We start from the raw sequence: 19215 nt of genomic DNA, 5'->3' as shown, positions 1-19215 counted from the left end.
CATGTGGTGCAGTCCTGTGGTGAAAGTCCCCAAATACCTCACAAGTTTCTGAATACCAGAGAAAAATACCACATGAACACAGAAAATACGACAGGTCTAATGGTCTCATGTGCTACCAGCATGTAATCTTTGTCTCACAGGGATTTAAGGAGGGAAGAACTGAAAGAATAATTGTGGTTATTGTGCTATTGCCATGAGAATATATCAATGAATTCAATGAGAAAATGCCCAATCAAATCTATTATCAGATGTGTCTGTTTCCATGCTCTTGTTTTTGTGTTCTTCTGCCTTCTACTGGACAAATGTGGTTACCGCAGCTTTTACTCAAATTTTAATCCAAAGCTAACCCTAGAGTCAGATAATAATATTCATTTATTTACCCTACATGTTATTTCACTTCGCTTTTTGCTTCTTCTTTTTTTGCTACACACAGGTACAGACTTTGCCCTGTGTATTTGGTTAATGATGTTCCAGTCATTAGGTTGTTTCTCACTTTCTGTAGGTCTCATATGTTCTGTTAAGTTCATAAAAACTTTCATTTAAAGTTCATGTTTAAAAAAAAAAAGCACAAAGGGGAGGCTATAATGTCTCTGTGAAGCCTGTGAAGGATGAACTGAAACAGAGGGGCAAGATAGGATCTAAGATCATTCCTTCAACTAATAATCTTAAGATAACACCTCTATGTGATGCTCAAACAGAGGCTTTTTTTATGGTTTGGATAAACATTGTGTTATCTCACAAAGGGACAAAGTAAAGCATACGTTGCAGTGTTGTGTCTGTGACGTACACCTGGTTTCATTTAAGAGAAATCAAAAATGTGAAGCTATAGAAGAGATGTATTTGACAGATAAACGTAACCATGCAAATCTAAATGATGCTTAAAAATGACTTACTTCATAAAGTGGGTCTGAAAATGTTTTAAATCAGAAAATAATTCCTGCAGGTTTCTTTTGCCTTCTCCTGTAACTTTGATGGTTGGAGTTATCGCGCTTCATGAAAAGTGTAATAATTTATTCTCTTTTTAAAAAACATACAGTTCTTAGTGTGTTATACGGGAGTGATAGTATCTATCAGTCAAAATAAATAAGTCCTGAAATCTCTAATGGTGCGCTCTGTTTATGAAGAATGCTGACAGGAGTCCCGACCGAAGCACTGAGAAACCTCCACACTGGAGCCTTTTTAACTTCAATCTGTTTGAATATTTATTACCCCACAGATGCTCCATATCAGTCGTCTGTCAGTTTTGAAGCAGCACAAACCAGAAGAGACATGTCACAGCGTCTGACTGATGCCATCTGTTATGATTCTGCATTTAAATGCTCTCTCAGCACCACATGGATGTCTCTTTTTTTTTTTTGTGGGAAGACAATCTGTATCTCAACCCCGTTGCCTCACAATAAAGTATTTTAAAACACGCGATCTATGCTTTTACACAAACAGTCTTACTTAGACTGGTCCTTTGGCAGCCATGGTGAGATGCTTTACTTGAGACACAAATTAACAGCCTTACATTACCATACTTTTTCCAATTGTACCAATGCATCCTTCACAAATTAACAAAGGGTACAGCATGCAAAGTGAAATCTTACAGGAGAGTCTTTGGATATTAAAGAGAACATGCTTTCACTCTTGAGTTATTCAGGTTTTACTGGAAAAACAACGTTCACTGATCTTGAAACACTGAAACAAAGCTGGGTTTTGGTTTTTATAAAAGTATTTTTTTATGGGCAAAATGTTATTGTTCTTATTTTATATTTTGTTTCTAAAAAAAAAAAACACAATAAATGTTTCTCTATGTGCTTTAGCCTCACTCTCATGTTAATCATAACTGGAGGATGCAGATAGCCCCCTTTCAGATTTACCTTCTGATTTAACAGATCTGAAAATCTAAAGTAAGACTTAATAGTTTTCTCGCGTAATGAAAAGTTCAAAATAATAACATGAAACTACAGCCATCATTGTTGAGTTCAGAGCTCTGCTGTGGTTTGTGCGGGGCTGCGTTCAGACATAAGTTCAAAGAGACAGTTTCAAGGTGAAATGTCCATCACATTTCTGCAAACAGCTTGTGTAGCACATTCAGCTGGAGCTGTCGTCAAACTGTTGCACCATGCCCAATATTTACCTCATTATTGTCTTTATTTCCCCCCCTGTGTAACACTATTTGCTGAGAGCTACAACCGGATCGCTGCCAGGAGGTAATGAGGCAAATATTGGACATTTGGAGCCACTTTGCAGTCGTTTGGTGTCGTGCATTTGGTTAAGGCTGCATGAGATGTTAGGGAGATGCTGCTGAAAATAAATGGACCATACCGGTGTGTTTGCATGTTTAAGCTTCTTAACCACTAAGCATGGGCACTTAACATTTTGCTGACTGATTATGAATTTTAAACAACTTTTTTTTATTTTATGCAAACTCTTGAAAACATCTGTCATCTATTACTGTGAATGTAATCCTCACAGTCTGCATTATATTTGTAAGAACTAAATTCTCATGACACTGTACAAACAGCTAAACGATTGTAGGACTGGGTGAATAGTGAGGGGGGGGGGGTAGCTGTGTTAAGAATTTCATGTACGCTTACTGCTTAGCCATCTTGTCTCCTTACACTGCTGGATTTAAACATCTGCTCTGAATATGCTCTGGTGCACAGTATGACATCACATGTTACTGTGAAAGGAGTGTCATCATGATACTTCAAACCAAAGAGGATCAGAAGCTAAAATGTGTCTTTTTTCTTTGTTTGGGATCAAGCACATAGGGTTATTCATGAATAATATATTTAGATCACATCAGCGGGAATGACTTACGTGATGATGATGATGATGAGAAGCCACAGTGTTACAAGCTGTGTGCAAAAACTAACATGCTGTCACAGCTGGTTAGACAGAGGTTTTAAGAACCTACTGTACTCTGCGCTATACTGCTCACTTCTGGTGCATTCACATTACAGCTCAAATGAAAAAGCTTCAGGTTTCAGTCAATAAATTATATCAATTTAATAAATAAGTTGTTATTTTGAAATAAAGAAAACGCACAAAATTAAGGTTTACTCGCCCACGACTATATGATAAACAAAATAATTATGTGAATAAAATAAAAGATGTATAGCTGTATAGGCTCTAGTTGCAAAATGTTGAGCTGATATTTAAAACATGCTTTAAAGAATTCTGGGGATTTTTTTTGCCAATATACCCTTAAAGGCTAAATCTTCACCTGGCTTGTTATGATCAACTATGATCTCAAATCAGCGTTTGATTCGACTTCTGCAACACGGATGGCTCAGTGGCAGAGTGTAGAACAGAAGGAAACACTTTTGTTTTGACTGCTAGGTATTAAAACTTTGTTCGCCCGAACAGGGACTTGAACCCTGGACCCTCAGATTAAAAGTCTGATGCTCTACCGACTGAGCTATCCGGGCTCTGCAGCAAATCTCGTCGAGTCTCTTAAAATAACGCGATAGATTTCGTTAATCGAGAACAGGTATCGGAAGACAAAAACCCCAAACATGCATTTCTCAGTTTTGTATGTGTTACCACACATCAGCCCACAGTCCCTCTCGCTTCTTAGATAGAACCATGTGGTGGGACACTGCATCAAGAGACTCCAGAAAGTGACGACAACACCCTGAAACAAGGAGGCTTTTACCATTTGATCATATTTAAAGCAGCTGCCTAATGTACAAACGATTCAGGTCTGGTGAGAAGTTAATTTAAGAACTCCATTTTCAGTGTGCTGAAGCTGTAACATTTTCGACATCAATTTAACTCGGTGCCGTGTAACAAGCTTGCTCCTGCTCGTCCTGTGGTGTCCGGACCGTGCAGATGTACTATAGCTAAAACTTTGTTCGCCCGAACAGGGACTTGAACCCTGGACCCTCAGATTAAAAGTCTGATGCTCTACCGACTGAGCTATCCGGGCTCTGTGAGTGTAGTGACGTAGATATTTTTAAATAGTCACGTGGTATGCATTGTCAATTACGTTTTTCTTACTTTTAAGAGGTCACTGGCAATATAATAATAAAAAGTACCAAAACTTTAACTGAAGACAAAATATATTTAACGTTTTGGAATGAATGATGATTATTAGTTATGATTAAATTAGTTTAAAAATTGCTTGATTTTCTGTGGAAACACACGTGTACATAGCCAAAGCTAAAATTAAAATAAAACACAAATTAGCCTATGTACAAATTACGACGGAGGATTAGGGCCACGTTATTATTATTATTATTATTATTTAATTTACGAGATAAAACTCGTAAATTAACAAGTTCGAGACCAGCCTGCGCAAAATGATGAAAGTAGAACTCTTAAAGTATTTAAAGAATAAAATAATAAAGGTGTTATTTTAGTCTATATCAGAAGAGCAGCAGCATCCTGTTCTCAAATGACAAACATGGAGCATCTTGTCCTAAAGGTTTCACTAATAAGGAAATAGGCTTCTTCCTTGTGTAGTCGGTAAAAACATTTAGTTCAAGATAAGTTTTCACTTCAACTTGTAAGATCTTGTTAATCTGTAAAATGATGAACAGGACACAAACTGTCTCTGCACATGAGACACTTTAACAAGGCAGACCGATAACAGACACAAATATTCGTGTTGGGGCTTTACTTATGCAGATATGAAACTACACATGCTTTCTGCACATCATCATCTTCACATAAAATATCAGCACCCTGAAAAGATACTGCAAGAAACTGAAGAAAGAACCACACTGACTTGAAGTTGTCTGCAGAGGAAAATACTTTTAAGAGTTCTACTTTCATCATTTTGCGCAGGCTGGTCTCGAATTTGTTAATTTACAAGTTTTATCTCGTAAATTTACGACTTTAATCTCGAAATAAAAAATAAAAAATAACGTGGCCCTAGTCCTCCGTCGTAACAAATAAAGAAAAACAAAAAATGTAATATTATTCTCTGTCCTTCACGATTATCTACTGACACCCAGTGGAGGTATCTCGCAGTACAATTTTTGAATGCCCTGCCTACGTCATACAATAATACGGAAGTAGTAGGCTCAACACAGCACGAGCCGTTGATATTTTTTCTTAAATACATTGGACCTTCATCATTATTTATATTCTGAATGTATTAACATGAGCACTGAAGATAAAACCACTAAAAAGACCCTTTAATGCATCGTCTCAGTCCGCTGTAGTTAAATGTGTTATTGTTTGCAGCATTCTTGTTTTGTCTCTGTGGTTTGTTAAAGGTGCTCTGTGGACAGGTACTCAGTCTCTATAGACAGGTACTCAGTCTCTATGGACAGGTACTCAGTCCAAAAAGTCATCGGGGAAGGTTCGTTCGGTCGGGCTTTGTTAGTCCGCTGTGAAAGCAGTCAGGATAAATATGTGGTCAAAGAAATCCCGCTGCCAAAGGTACGTGCAAACAAAGATAGAGATGTAGTTTAGGCTCCTGTACTGCAGTTATTTTAGAAACACGTGTAACCTTCGCAGAAACAGACAGACTACAGGTTCCTGCAGAAAGTCTTTCCACTGTCAAAATCATATTTGTGATAAAATTGTGTAAAACATATTAAAAAAAAAAAAAAAGAGTTTGCACAATCCTGAAACCCACACTGCTGCTGCAAACTATAATCCAGACTGTTGTCTACAGCTGGGAGTTTGATATATAAATGTTATTTGCATTGTGCTGATAACCTACCAGATTGTTGCCTCCACAGAGACATGTTTTACATAATATAGAATGCATTCATGCTCGTATTTCCATTTTTATAGAATCGGTCCAAATTGGAAAATTCAAGGAGAGAAGCCGTGCTGCTGTCCAGAATGAAACATCCAAATATCGTGGCTTTCAGAGAAGCACTGGAAGGTATTCAAAAATAACCCTCATTATAACCATCTTGTTATCTTTTGACATCTATTTATCGTTGTATGGATTTTTAAAAGTGACTGTGATTGTATTTGTGCAGCTGATGACCTCCTGTGGATCGTTATGGAGTACTGCAGTGGTGGAGACCTGCTCCAGAAGATCCAGAGACAGAAAGCGACACAGTTCTGTGTTGATGATGTAGGTGTTCAAGTGCAAGAGGCTATTCTAAAGTTGTATGGTCATTTTTAGTTCCATTAAATTCCATCTTGTTTATTTTGTAGATCCTGAGGTGGTTTGCTCAGATGTGTTCTGCTGCACAGCATATCCATAACAAACGGGTTTTGCACAGAGATCTGAAGTCAAAGGTACTGTAGTTTCTAGACGTCATACTCATTGTACACGTTCAACGGTTCTCTTTCCTTTTCATGGAACTGATATTGTGAGGAAGTTCAGATTTTGTTTGTGTCCTCTGAATCAGAAGAAGAAGTGGATGATTTGTTTTATTGGTTGGATGAATGTTGATAGAATCTCATCAGTGAGAGCGCTGCGGAGTGAAATGAACAACGATGAAATTGCTGATCGAGATAAGATCAAAACATTATTATCCCGCTAATGCATAATATCATCATTCTGCCATGGTTGGCCGCTCTAATTTTTGCCTCATGTTAAGTCATCACTTCTCCTTCATTTCCGTCCCTAGAACATTTTCCTGACAGATAATGAGACAATCAAGCTCGGGGACTTTGGCTCGGCGTGTATTCTGAACAGGTACAGGAAGACGAAGGCAGCAATTTATAGTCTGTCTATTTCAGGGTAAATGCCCAGGGCTCGATTTGCTGCTGTTGCAACTGATCATTGACTGTATTCTGTAATTATTCTGCAGCTCAAAGGCCTACGCTCAAACATATGTTGGGACACCGTATTATGTGGCTCCAGAAATCTGGGACAACAAGCCATACAACAACAAGAGGTATGTTAGCACGTCTGTTTTTCACTGTTTCTAACACACAAGGTCAAACTGAAATCAAAATGAAACATTCATAGATTCACACAAACAGTGAGGCACTATCCAGGCATATATTGGTGAACTGAGGAAGACCTTTTCCATCAGTATTTTCATTTCCTATACATATATACAACATTTTAATATCACCCTCCATGAGAGAAATAGAGGAAACAAGAAGAAGCGGAAACAGGAACAGGATCAGCATATTACCATAAACCTGATTACATGAATGTCATGACTGTATAAAACAAAACAGTGGGACTGATTTATTATATTTCAGAATAAAATAGTACAAACAATATGCATTTGAACCACCCCATTTCATAAATGTAAATACGTACATACATGTATGTATGTATTTACATTATTAAGAGCTGCAGCAGTTTTTCCAAACTTCAAAAATTGTATTGTACAAGTAAACTTTTGATATCTAAGACTTGACTGTAACTGGGAAGAAGGGACTACAGGCCGGCTTTTTAATGTTACCGTGGAACAATCTCACGATCTTCCTAGAATTTCCATTTGTACTCATTGTGTCCTCCCAATGATTTCCATTAACAAAGCTTGTGACCGCACTGCTTGTCATTTTACCGTCTTGGATGTTGTGTCAATCTATGCATCAACAAAGTGGAGTTTTCAAAACAGTCGAGTCGAGTCACGGGGGTGATTATGTAACTCATGTACGGGTTTACCAAGTGTCGTATCACTCGAGCTGTGCCGGTACATGACGCATGTCTGCAGTGAATGAATAACCATGTCTATGTTTGTGTGTTTTGTAGTGATGTCTGGTCTCTGGGCTGCGTCCTCTACGAGCTCTGCACCCTGCGACACCCGGTATGCCCCGCCCCCTGTTCCCATGCAGCAAGGGTTTGACTGTGGCCCTCCTCTGCTCTTATTGCACTATCTCACTGTTTCCATCTTATTGCACAGTGAGATACTATGAAAGCATTGTTGTAGAACAACAGAGGCCCAGTATCCTCAGCTGAGTTAGATTCTCTGCTGTGTATTTTTTGTGGCTCAGATGTTGCGTTGTGGTTTGTTGTCCCAGCGATCCTCCTTCTTGTGTTCAGTTCCAGGCCTCCAGCTGGAAGAGTCTAATTCTGAAGGTGTGTCGGGGTGCGTACCCTCCCCTCCCCAAGCACCTGCCCTATGAGCTGCAGTATTTGATCAAACAGATGTTCAAGACCAACCCAAAAGACCGGCCCTCCCTACACACCATCCTCACCTCCCATCGTGTTTCCAGACTGCTGCGCACACATCTGCCCTCTCAGGTAAAAACACACCTGTCTTTGAAAGTAGCGCTCACTGTGGTCGAGCTTCCAGCCTGGTGACAGTCACTCAAGCAGTTATACCTGAAATGATTTTATGGCTGGCTATCCATCATTGAGACATTCTGTCACAACGCAGTGTTGAGGTGAGAATTTCAACTCTTACACAACTCCCCCAGCTGTGTCGACCCCGCGTGGAATCTGACCTTTGACAAGCTGCTTGTTGGTTCAGATGGCCGCTGAGTTTGTGTTGTGCGTTTGATTTACTGCACTGCTTTGAATCTTTTACAGGCGATAGAGACGGAGCGACAGGGGGGGCGTACGGGTCGATGGGACAGGGAAGAGGGACAGAAGGTGGCTGATCTTCTGGGAAAGAAAAGTTTAATAAAAACTTCAACATTTGAAGGTAGAGTCTAAGAAAATAAGAATGTGCTGCGGCTATTTTGAAACACATAACTCACATTTTTGTGGAGATTGAAACTATACATATATGTGACAAAGAATCACTGTTATATAGGGAATGCATGTTTTTATTTCAGTCAGTCAAACTGCATTAGAAGAAGGTTTTAAAAAATGTAACTGAAACATTACAAGAAAAACAAAACAGAAAAAGCGTCTTATAAGACGTTTTGTAATCATTTCAGATATCTTGATTTTTAAAGTCTAAGAAAGATAAAAAAAAATAAAACCACAGAAAAGCAAAAATCAACAATGCATTCTTGTTCAAATTTGAACAAATCTTTACGATCTGCTAGAAAATCTCATGCAAAGAGAGTTGCAAAACATTTTAAATTTTGTTTAAATTTTTGTTTTAAATTTATTTCTCTCCCTTCTCTTCCTGTTTTTTCTATGCATGTCTACTGAATAGAAATGTAAACAAGAAAATTTACACACACACTAAAAAAAAAACAACCCAAATGTAACATTTGCCCTCAGGTGTGGAGTCACCTGGAGCTCACTGTGAAAGCAGAGAGCCGGGTCTTCGAAAGCAGTGGCCGGCTGAGCCTTCAGACACGGTGCTGAACATGTTGGCCAATGCCAGCCTCATCTCGTCTGACAGCCTGGCATCAACCACTCAGTCCAGCACAGGTTCACCATTTTCACTTCCTAATTTTTTGCAAAAAAAAAAACAACAACACACAGTTTCTGAAAGTGTCAGTTATATCGCTGTTCTTCCAGGAGCGTCGGAGGAGCCGGAGGAGAGCCGGCAGAGGAGACGATGGCAGACAGATCCTCCTGAGAGACTCTTGAGTCTGTTGGAGAAAGCTCAGCTGAACAGAGCCTTCAGCACATTTTTGATAAACAAAGGAGGTCTGTTATTTTAAGATCTAATGTTAGTACAAGTTACCTGTCAAGTGCAGTGTTGTAGTTTCATTTTCATTTTCAGTTGAGGACCCTCTGGTGGGACCTCTCTCTCAGCCGCAGGGCGATGACACCGATGGTCTGGAGCCGGAGGTGGCAGTGGATGAGGACCGATTGCTTCCTCGATCTGATGATGAGGACACGTAAGTTACCCGGTCTAATGATTTTTAAACATAACAGAAAGGGACAAACGTGAAGGTTTCTTGTTTTATTTGGATTTTAAGGGAACCATTACTGATGAAGCATAGTGTCATCCTTTTATGTAAGCATCTTATAAAGACCATAAGGCTTATGTGTTGGTTTTGACAACAAGTGAAGGAGAGGGATGACTTTAAAATAAAATAGCCTTGAGCCTGCAAAAACATTATTTTTTATTTATTTATTTTTATTTAACCTTTATTTAACCAGGAAAGTCCCATTGAGATTAAAAACCTCTTTTTCAAGGGAGTCCTGGCCAAGAGGCAGCAAAAGTTACACTCACAACATACAGACAGCAATTAAAATTATAAAAAACAGCTACAAGTAAAGGAGGTCGTCTCAAGTGCTCTCAGCCTGGATTTAAAAGCATTCAAAGAAATCAGTTCAGTTATTTGCCAGTCTTTTTGCAGCATGCAGAAGGAGCAGAGTAGACGAAAGCCTTTTTTTCCCAGCTCTGTGCGGGCAAATGGAACAGACAGCGACAACTGATCATTTGAACGCAAACTGTAAGAATCAACAGTTCTCCATGTGATTAGGTTACAGATGTAGGAGGGCAGTAGCCCAAGCATGGCCTTGTAAATAAAAGTGCACCAGTGTCCCAGCCTCCTGGTGGACAAAGAAGGCCATCCCACTCGAGAATACAGTTCACAATGATGGGTCAGGGCTCCACAGTCAGCAATAAACCTCAGAGAAGCATGATAAACAGCGTCAGTCTTACTTAGACAATTTAACTCTCCCTAAAAAGCACATGAACCACAGGTTTCTTGAACAGAGCGTTGTATGACTCTCTGTTGAACGTATGGAATGCACCTTGTTTGTATGGTTTGTTTCTGTGACTCTCTTGTATGTATGAGAACAAACTAAAAGAGTTGTGTATTTTGTATTTTCCTCACAGAGACTTTGAGGACGACTCTCCATGTGACTGGATTGACGAAGTCGAGAAAATGGTTTCAGAACACTAAAGACGCATTTCTTCTGAGCGTACACAACCACAGGGTCGCTACTGTTTATGTAACTGTAACTAAATGAAGCTGATTTCACTTGACAAATACATTTCACTGATCTTCACAAGTATCTCTCTGATAAATGAGGACAATTTTTACTGTAGGTTTTATACAACTTTACAATTGGAGGACTCCAGCCTCCATTTATGGTGCACGCACACTAACCACTAGGCTACTGGTGCCCCCAGTTTGTTTTTTTATATATCAAAGGTTGTATGGTCTGCACTGATATTTATGAAGTTGTTGCTTTGCTTCAATAAAACACTAACATTGGAAATACATTTGTCCAGCTTTTTTCTCATAACCCTCTTCTTTGTCAGAGATATTTGAGTTGTGGGTGTGTGCTTTCGTCTCCCGTTTGATTTGAACATCTGCTGTGTACTGGTCACATTACCAGCGATAACATTCCCAGTAGATTGAATCCGTCTGGAGGCTTCTGTTTGGCCTGTCGGGGAAAGCAGGAAATATTAGACTCTGAGCAGCTGGGTCTCCATGGGGTCACAACATTTTGAGCCTCTTTTGATGTCTTATTTCCTCTGCAATATGAAAAGTAGACTAAACATGTTCAGTCATTTGTGTTCTTTGCCTTTTATTCTCTCGATAAGACACTGACAGACCCTTTAGGGGCTGTGTTATTTTTAATTTGCTGTGACCACAGTGCTGCAGACATGGAGATGACAGAGCTGCTGTTTCCTGCAGTTGGTGCTGATTACGTACCACTAGGGGGAGTCGACATCATTTGTGAAGCTTTTTCCAGGGAGTGAGAAAAGCTATATTGTGGTGTAAATAAGATTTATGTTTGAATTTTACACTATTGTTAACATCCTTTCCATTTTTAGAATAAGATGTGGTTAGATGAATTGGGTAGTTCTCCTCCTTCTTGGATGTACATTTAAGAGACTGTGTTCTTGATTTTGGCCTCCTGCAGTGCAAAAAGACATCTAATATATGGGTACACGTAGAGCCTGTTACTCTCTTTGTTTTCCCAGACTAAAAGCTGGTTGGCGAGGAATAGAAGCCTAACCAGACATTTGGTAACCACAAAAGAAAAAGCAAGCCACACCCATGACCGTTTGGGGTTTCAACAGGATGCAGATACTATAGACCCTCGAGTCAACAAAAACCATAGTGGTGCTGATTCACCAACAGTCACATCAGGGATGGATTATCCTGCTGCTAAAGTTCCTCCAGAAAATGAAGCGTTTGATTGGCTGACAGGAGGACCCTGCCATATGAGAGTCTTCTGCAAGATATCTGCACATAATGTGTTTTATTGAGGAAGCCCAGGGCCGCAGCTTAGCCCTTATCTAAGAGTCACACTGAACCCCCCTCCAGGGCTCACACTCCAGCCCCCGGCTGTTTTTCTTTTATTCGTATTATGCTTCCCTTGTACCTCCAAAGATGTCCATGTTTAGCAAAGACACAGAGTGGTGGAGCGTAGCTGAGCTACAACACCACTACGCTGTGTCCTGCAGATAGGACCGTTTAAAAAAAAAAAAAAAAACTAGTCAGCATCTTTAGAGCTCAGCCATTTCATGAAGACAGACGAGTCTAGGCTGCATGGAAGGAATAATTAGGATTGTATTATGAAGGGACTTTTTCTGAGTGTTTAAAATGTTGAAGCTTAGTGTATAGAGAGTAGAAACAGAAATCTTGACATGCTGTCCATCAAACTGCTGAGTGGAGGAAGTTGGTATTAAAAGCACAGACAGTTTTTAAGCCTTGTCTAATTATTCTTTGATCAGATATGGGTCTAAATAAGAACCTTATGCTAACACTGAATAATTTAAGGGTAAAGTTTCACACTTAAGCTTTAGCCTTATTCACACATGCACAAAACTCCTCAACATTTGTGAGCTACATGTGAACACGAACAGCAGAATCTTTCATCCTGACTTTCCTTGCCAAGTAAATATTTCCACAAGTGGCCAGGGTGAGCCAATGTTTGAACACAACAGGAAACATTCAGGAAAAAATTCCCGGCAAACAAATGGGAAGGCGTGATGAGGTTTATATTCTGTGACCAGCACCCTACTGATACGATCTTTGTTCACCTGATGACCCATATTCATTCCTACATCAAAGGGTCGTACTCTGTTGTCTGTCCGCCATCATTGTGCGTCGATTTTATGTCATGGCTTGCCCCCCCGAGACCCCCTCCATAACGTTCAACAGGCCTAGCCTCCTGCTGTGAGGGACAAATGTGAGCAAGCAACTCAGGAAGATTTCAGGGTCAGGCTGTCTGAAAATTTCTTGAACTTTTCAGGAGTGCATGTGTGAAAATGTATATCAAGCTGAGTACAGTGCCAGAAAAAACTATTGATTCCAATGTTGAAACTTTCAAACTAGGGCCTAATGTAATGTGTGTGTGTGTGTGTGTGTGTGTGTGTGTGTGTGTGTGTGTGTGTGTGTGTGTGTGTGTGTGTGTGTGTGTGTGTGTGTGTATGTGTGTGATGTAAAGCCCTGATTTAGATTAACCATTTTTGTTTGTCAGTTTCTTTCCATAAACCATTACAGGATATAATAAATCTATCCAAAATGTGTCTCAAAGACATGAATCATCTCAGACTGTACCACTATAATATACAATAACAGAAAAAAACTACGAAATTATAATTTGACAAAGTACTAAAAAAAACTGTAAATACATCAAAACACACCAAACTAATCTCTGATTTATTGCCGGTCTACTGGTTTGCATGAAGTCTTGCAGGTGTTCCTGTTTTTTTGTCCTGTTCGTTCACGGTTGGGTCAAAAGGCGAAAGACCTGGTTTAAAAAGAAATCCTGACTGAACAGTTTTATGAAGTTGTGCTTCAGAAAATATCGAGTCAAACGAGCAGATGAACAGGGGCTTCCTCTTGCAGGAAGGATGTGAAGTTGTGTCTGTTGTATCTCAACGGCTATAAATGGGTCAGAGAAGAAAATTCTCTTTGAATGAGCGGTTCATCTGTGCAGCTCTCCAGTATTCAGCGTGGGGGTTGAGAGGTCAGTGTCCCAAATGCAGCTTTTAGTTTGAATCAGTTTGATGTTATAACTCACTGAACTGGGTTTGACAGAAAGTGATCTAAGCCGCCTCACAATGGTGCCACTGATTGACGCTGCTCACATTTCCTCTCTGTCTTTTCCTCATCTGACTTTGAAAAGGTGTGACATCCTGTGCTTCAGTATCTACTCGGGACTCGCAGTGAGGTTGCATCTCCAGCCCTCTGCAGACATCTAATCTGAAGAGCTTCATTGATTCTCTTCCTGCTCGTCCTGCTGACCTGATTGCAAAACAATCAAGTTACTTCCTCCCTTATCGAAATGATGCCTAAAACACCTTTCATTAAGTCTTTTTCTTCTGGGGAGGTTGTCTGCACACTTCGACCCTCAGCTTCTGTCATCACCTCTTGATGAAATATCGACACTTGTTATCTGCAACAATCTCTACTCCCCTTTTGTGTGTCTGTCAACCTGCCTGTTTGTGTGGCCTGCTTTATGAGCAGATCACACAGGAAGAGCTCTGCAGATGCACCATGACCCAGTGATCTCTGCTTCGGATGCCTAGAAAGACATTTTCTCCTAAACACATTACTACTTTTTCTTGTTACTTTTTTCTTTCACATGTTCTGGTACTGTAGTGTCTGGACTGTATTTAAGCCTTAAGTAGACATTCATAGTCTTTATGGTATCAGCAACACAGTGAAGGAAACAATGAAACCTGCTACCATGACTCACTCAGTAACGAGAAGTGCTTTTTATTCTTCACAGGGAGCAGCTCTTCCTGTTAATAACAAAGCACTTAGGCGCTGCAGTCGGGAGTCTCTTTGCAACTATAAATATGGGAGCTGTCATTGTTATGATTATTTCAAGCCCTCTGCAGTGACCCGCCATTGTCTCCTGACAGCGTTGTGTTGCTCTGCATCAGACAATAGAGACTGGCGTGGCCGAGCAGGGTTTGTGGTGGAGCTCCACAATTCATCAGCCTTTTAAAATGAAAAGGTCAGGAGCGGTTAAATTTGGATCCCAGGTTACGAGAAGTTGGACAGGGCAGGACTGTGACCGCACTGTGCAGGTTTATCGCGTCATTTGCAGTTTTGAACTCCAGCTATTGTTTGTGGCTCACATGCTTTTTGTCTTCCAGTGAGTCCAGTCTGCACTCCTCTCCCTTTGCCATCCTTCCTTGTAGACAATAGTAGATCAATAGCAGACAAGACTTCGGACCACGCCTTAAGGTGTCCCTCTGAAATCAGTTACTTTAAAATGTCTTTTACATAAAATAAGATGCTCATAATTTTGTAAAAGTAAAAAAAAAAAATGTGATAAGTTGTATTATCTTTTTGTTTGTAATATAGTTTTGAAATCATGAAACTCAGCTCATCTTTCCTTATAGCAGCACTAATCTAACAGACTTTCCTTTTGCTTGCTCACACACTAAAACGGTCACAGTAGCTGCTGCAAATTTTCATGCAACAACAAACAAACTGTTAGCATGGTGTAAAAAAACGCTTTTGTAGAAAGTACATTTGTAGCTGTGCTTGTGACTCACTCTAGATGATACATAAACTGAATGTCTCGCCACACCTCCCCAACTGTAGCGCCTTTTACTTCTTCTGTGAAACATCTCACCATGACTCTCGTTTACATCCTGGGATTTGATACACTTTTGCATGATGTGTTTTTCTTTAAACGAGTCTGGTTGGTCAAAGTGACTGTACAAGTATGATGCAGATAAACTCCCACAATGAAGCCCCTGTGAGCTGGGCTCTGGATCTATGGCACATTGCTTTTGTCTTTGTTTAAAAAGAGGAGAGCAGTGACAGACTTTTGAAGCTCTGAGCTGCAGGATATGACTTATTGTGGTGGCACAGTCATTATTTGTATCTCATTAATGGAAGTACATTAAATATAAACACAGCACAAGTAGAAAAAGAAAGAAGGATGAGTAAGACTGTATGCTTAATCTCTTCATCTATCTTGCCACTTGGACTTTTCCAATACTCATAACACCATTTGCATTACAGGAAATGTTACACATTATAAATACGTTCTGGAAGAATTTGTTTGTGTTGGTGGGCTGAAAGTGTGGTATTTTTAGGTGTTTAAAACCGTACTCATGAGGTTTCCTGTCCTGGTTTCACTCAGTCACATACAGTGCCTGTTATTGTCACTGCCAACACATTTTAAAGCAGTGTTTTTAAAATGTGTTTATGTGTTTTTTTTAGGCAGCCATGAGCCTCCATTTATTCTAATGTGGGTTGGAAATCATTGTCAGCTTAGAAGTCGACTCTAAAGTTATTTAATTGATCACAGTGAAGTCTGCAGGGATTTGATAACTATGTCATAGTTTAAAGGTCTCTTAAAAAAGGAAAAAAAGTAAAAATCAGCGTGGCCTAAATGTTTTTTGTATTGATACAATTCAAGGAATTTTTGAAAATCGAAGGAAGGTGTAGTCAAATATTTCTTTAATGTAAAAAACGCTGGTGGGAAGTTTACAACAAATATGCAAAAAGCCCCTAAGAAAAGTCGAAATAGCACAAAAATGTCTTTTACATAAAATAAGATGCTCATAATTTAGTAAAAGTAAAAAAAAAAAATGTGATAAGTTGTATTATCTTTTTGTTTGTAATATAGTTTTGAAATCATGAAACTCAGCTCATCTTTCCTTATAGCAGCACTAATCTAACAGACTTTCCTTTTGCTTGCTCACACACTAAAACGGTCACAGTAGCTGCTGCAAATTTTCATGCAACAACAAACAAACTGTTAGCATGGTGTAAAAAAACGCTTTTGTAGAAAGTACATTTGTAGCTGTGCTTGTGACTCACTCTAGATGATACATAAACTGAATGTCTCGCCACACCTCCCCAACTGTAGCGCCTTTTACTTCTTCTGTGAAACATCTCACCATGACTCTCGTTTACATCCTGGGATTTGATACACTTTTGCATGATGTGTTTTTTTTTGTGACTGTACAAGTATGATGCAGATAAACTCCCACAATGAAGCCCCTGTGAGCTGGGCTCTGGATCTATGGCACATTGCTTTTGTCTTTGTTTAAAAAGAGGAGAGCAGTGACAGACTTTTGAAGCTCTGAGCTGCAGGATATGACTTATTGTGGTGGCACAGTCATTATTTGTATCTCATTAATGGAAGTACATTAAATATAAACACAGCACAAGTAGAAAAAGAAAGAAGGATGAGTAAGACTGTATGCTTAATCTCTTCATCTATCTTGCCACTTGGACTTTTCCAATACTCATAACACCATTTGCATTACAGGAAATGTTACACATTATAAATACGTTCTGGAAGAATTTGTTTGTGTTGGTGGGCTGAAAGTGTGGTATTTTTAGGTGTTTAAAACCGTACTCATGAGGTTTCCTGTCCTGGTTTCACTCAGTCACATACAGTGCCTGTTATTGTCACTGCCAACACATTTTAAAGCAGTGTTTTTAAAATGTGTTTATGTGTTTTTTTAGGCAGCCATGAGCCTCCATTTATTCTAATGTGGGTTGGAAATCATTGTCAGCTTAGAAGTCGACTCTAAAGTTATTTAATTGATCACAGTGAAGTCTGCAGGGATTTGATAACTATGTCATAGTTTAAAGGTCTCTTAAAAAAGGAAAAAAAGTAAAAATCAGCGTGGCCTAAATGTTTTTTGTATTGATACAATTCAAGGAATTTTTGAAAATCGAAGGAAGGTGTAGTCAAATATTTCTTTAATGTAAAAAACGCTGGTGGGAAGTTTACAACAAATATGCAAAAAGCCCCTAAGAAAAGTCGAAATAGCACAATCAATATGCTGATCAGATTAAACATTTGTCCTCTGTGCCACAGGGGAATTATCTTGATCTTATCTCTGTGTTACATGAAGCTAATTGTGTGTTTTTTTAGGTGGTGCAACCGTGCAGATAACCTCAGGGATATCAATGAACCATGTCCTTCACACCCTGAGGTCAGAGTGCCAATAAATTAGGTGTCTCTACAGGAGTCTGGGTCAAAAGGATGTGGAGGTCGTATTTGCAGCATGCCATCTTTAAGTTTGAACAGGAACAAATGTATTCTCTTTGGGTGAAAACACATGATTAAAATAACATATGAAGGAAACAACATTACATGAGCATATGTGAAGACAAGTTGTGACTTTTAGACATGAGTCTGTTGAGCAGATGAGGACTCCCCCTCACTCGGGATTAAGACTGTGGTTTTTGTGTGTGCGGTTAAAGGAGACAGACTTCTGCTGAGGAGGAGAGGGAGAGTATTGTGTGGTCTTTAGAGGCTCTCTAGAAATTCCTCATGGGGAACACGCTGACCTCGAGGCTGACCTGTAAGCGTCAGCTTTTATGTGTGGCTGTGCCGGGGAGGCTGCCATGGGCATTTGTTTATGAAACTGTGCTCCGCCTGAGTATCGCTAATCCTGCCAGGTGCTTAGCAGAGCCGCTGCATAAAACTTGATAGGTGTATTCCAGTCATTGGTACAAGTTTAGCTCATCAGTTCTTTAGTTTCTGCTCGATACAAGTACCTCATTGTGACGTATTTCTTTGACTTATATACAGCTATGTATAAGGAACACACAGATTAAGTATCAGCATTACTAAGGAGCTGCAGTAAATGTCAGCATGCAATAAAAAGGTTTAAAAAGTGCTAACGTGCCGCTTAAAAGTAAGCTTAAGTAATTACATTATTTGGTTAATATCCCCTCAAGGTTTGATATCTCATTTTTCTAATAGAAAAAGAAAATAAAGAATTCTTCAATTATTCTTATGTTAATCTAACTATAAACTGACTTATTAATTATTAAACTCTAAACACTTAAGAATGTCATATTAAGGTGTTATATCAAGTTTATCACATTATTTAAAACAAATAACATCAGTTTTGCTATAATTTGCTACAAGAGCCTTTTTACATGACATGGGGGGAAATGTAGCTGATTTGAGCTTTGACCTGGTGACCTTTCCCTCTTCTCAGGAGACTGTCGGTCACATCAGTGGGCTGTCCTCTCCGGTTAGAGGCTGCAGCTACAGGAGAGGATTAATGTGTTCACATTGGCTGGTCAGACTTTGTTTAAATCCCCAGGCGTTTCCAGAGGAAGGCCTCCCAGCTAAGGAAAGCCTAACCTGTCCCATCAAGCAGAACACAGCTAATCATAGTCAGGTTTTTTCCCCCCCTAAACAGACTGTAATAAGGTTTCTAAGTCAGGCTGAAACAGTCAGAATAAAAAGCATAGGCAGATCATACTTTGTTGTATCTCATGTGTACTCACGGTCTTTGTATTTAGAACAAGCACAGTGCAGAGCTTTAATAAATCAAAGTTTTTTTCTGGGTTTAACTCTGTCAAAGCCAAAACATTAATGCTACAGTGTTTGTCAGTGTGTTAATGTGTGTGTGTGTGTGTGTGTGTGTGCGTGTGTGTGTGTGTGTGTGTTTACCATCTGGATTGACTGAATGGATTTATTAAGAACTGTAAACCTCTCCTCCTACAAATTCAATTTCATGCTGGGACTAGTAGCTACCCTGATAAGATTCACAAGAAACAGCAGATGCACTTCAGTGTTTA

At 39.5% G+C, this 19215-nt stretch overlaps 1 protein-coding gene and 2 non-coding genes across 4 annotated transcripts; 1 reads left to right on the top strand and 2 right to left on the bottom strand.

Annotated features, from left to right (window-relative positions):
* Window positions 1-3346: 3346 nt before the first annotated feature.
* trnak-uuu (transfer RNA lysine (anticodon UUU)) lies at window positions 3347-3419 on the bottom strand. Its single transcript has one exon. It is a non-coding gene; the product is annotated as a tRNA-Lys (tRNA).
* Window positions 3420-3846: 427 nt separating this feature from the next.
* Window positions 3847-3919, bottom strand: trnak-uuu (transfer RNA lysine (anticodon UUU)). The gene has a single exon. It is a non-coding gene; the product is annotated as a tRNA-Lys (tRNA).
* Window positions 3920-4995: 1076 nt separating this feature from the next.
* On the top strand, window positions 4996-10948 carry nek3 (NIMA related kinase 3). Of its 2 annotated transcripts, XM_061046952.1 has the most exons (13): window positions 4996-5379; window positions 5740-5833; window positions 5934-6031; window positions 6115-6198; window positions 6534-6601; window positions 6717-6803; window positions 7619-7673; window positions 7910-8110; window positions 8399-8513; window positions 9044-9196; window positions 9287-9418; window positions 9495-9612; window positions 10563-10948. In XM_061046952.1, the coding sequence occupies exons 1-13, from the start codon at window positions 5263-5265 to the stop codon at window positions 10627-10629; spliced, it is 1389 nt and encodes a 462-aa protein (XP_060902935.1). In that variant the 5' UTR covers window positions 4996-5262; the 3' UTR covers window positions 10630-10948. The 2 variants fall into 2 exon arrangements, with proteins under 2 accessions (XP_060902935.1, XP_060902933.1); XM_061046950.1 differs by having other exon boundaries at window positions 9044-9418.
* Window positions 10949-19215: the final 8267 nt, after the last annotated feature.

This window comes from Labrus mixtus, chromosome 9 (genome assembly GCF_963584025.1).
Source record: "Labrus mixtus chromosome 9, fLabMix1.1, whole genome shotgun sequence".
Taxonomy (NCBI): Eukaryota; Metazoa; Chordata; class Actinopteri; order Labriformes; family Labridae; genus Labrus; species Labrus mixtus.
The sequence above is the reverse complement of the archived record's forward strand: the minus strand, read 5'-3'. Positions and strand labels throughout refer to the sequence as shown.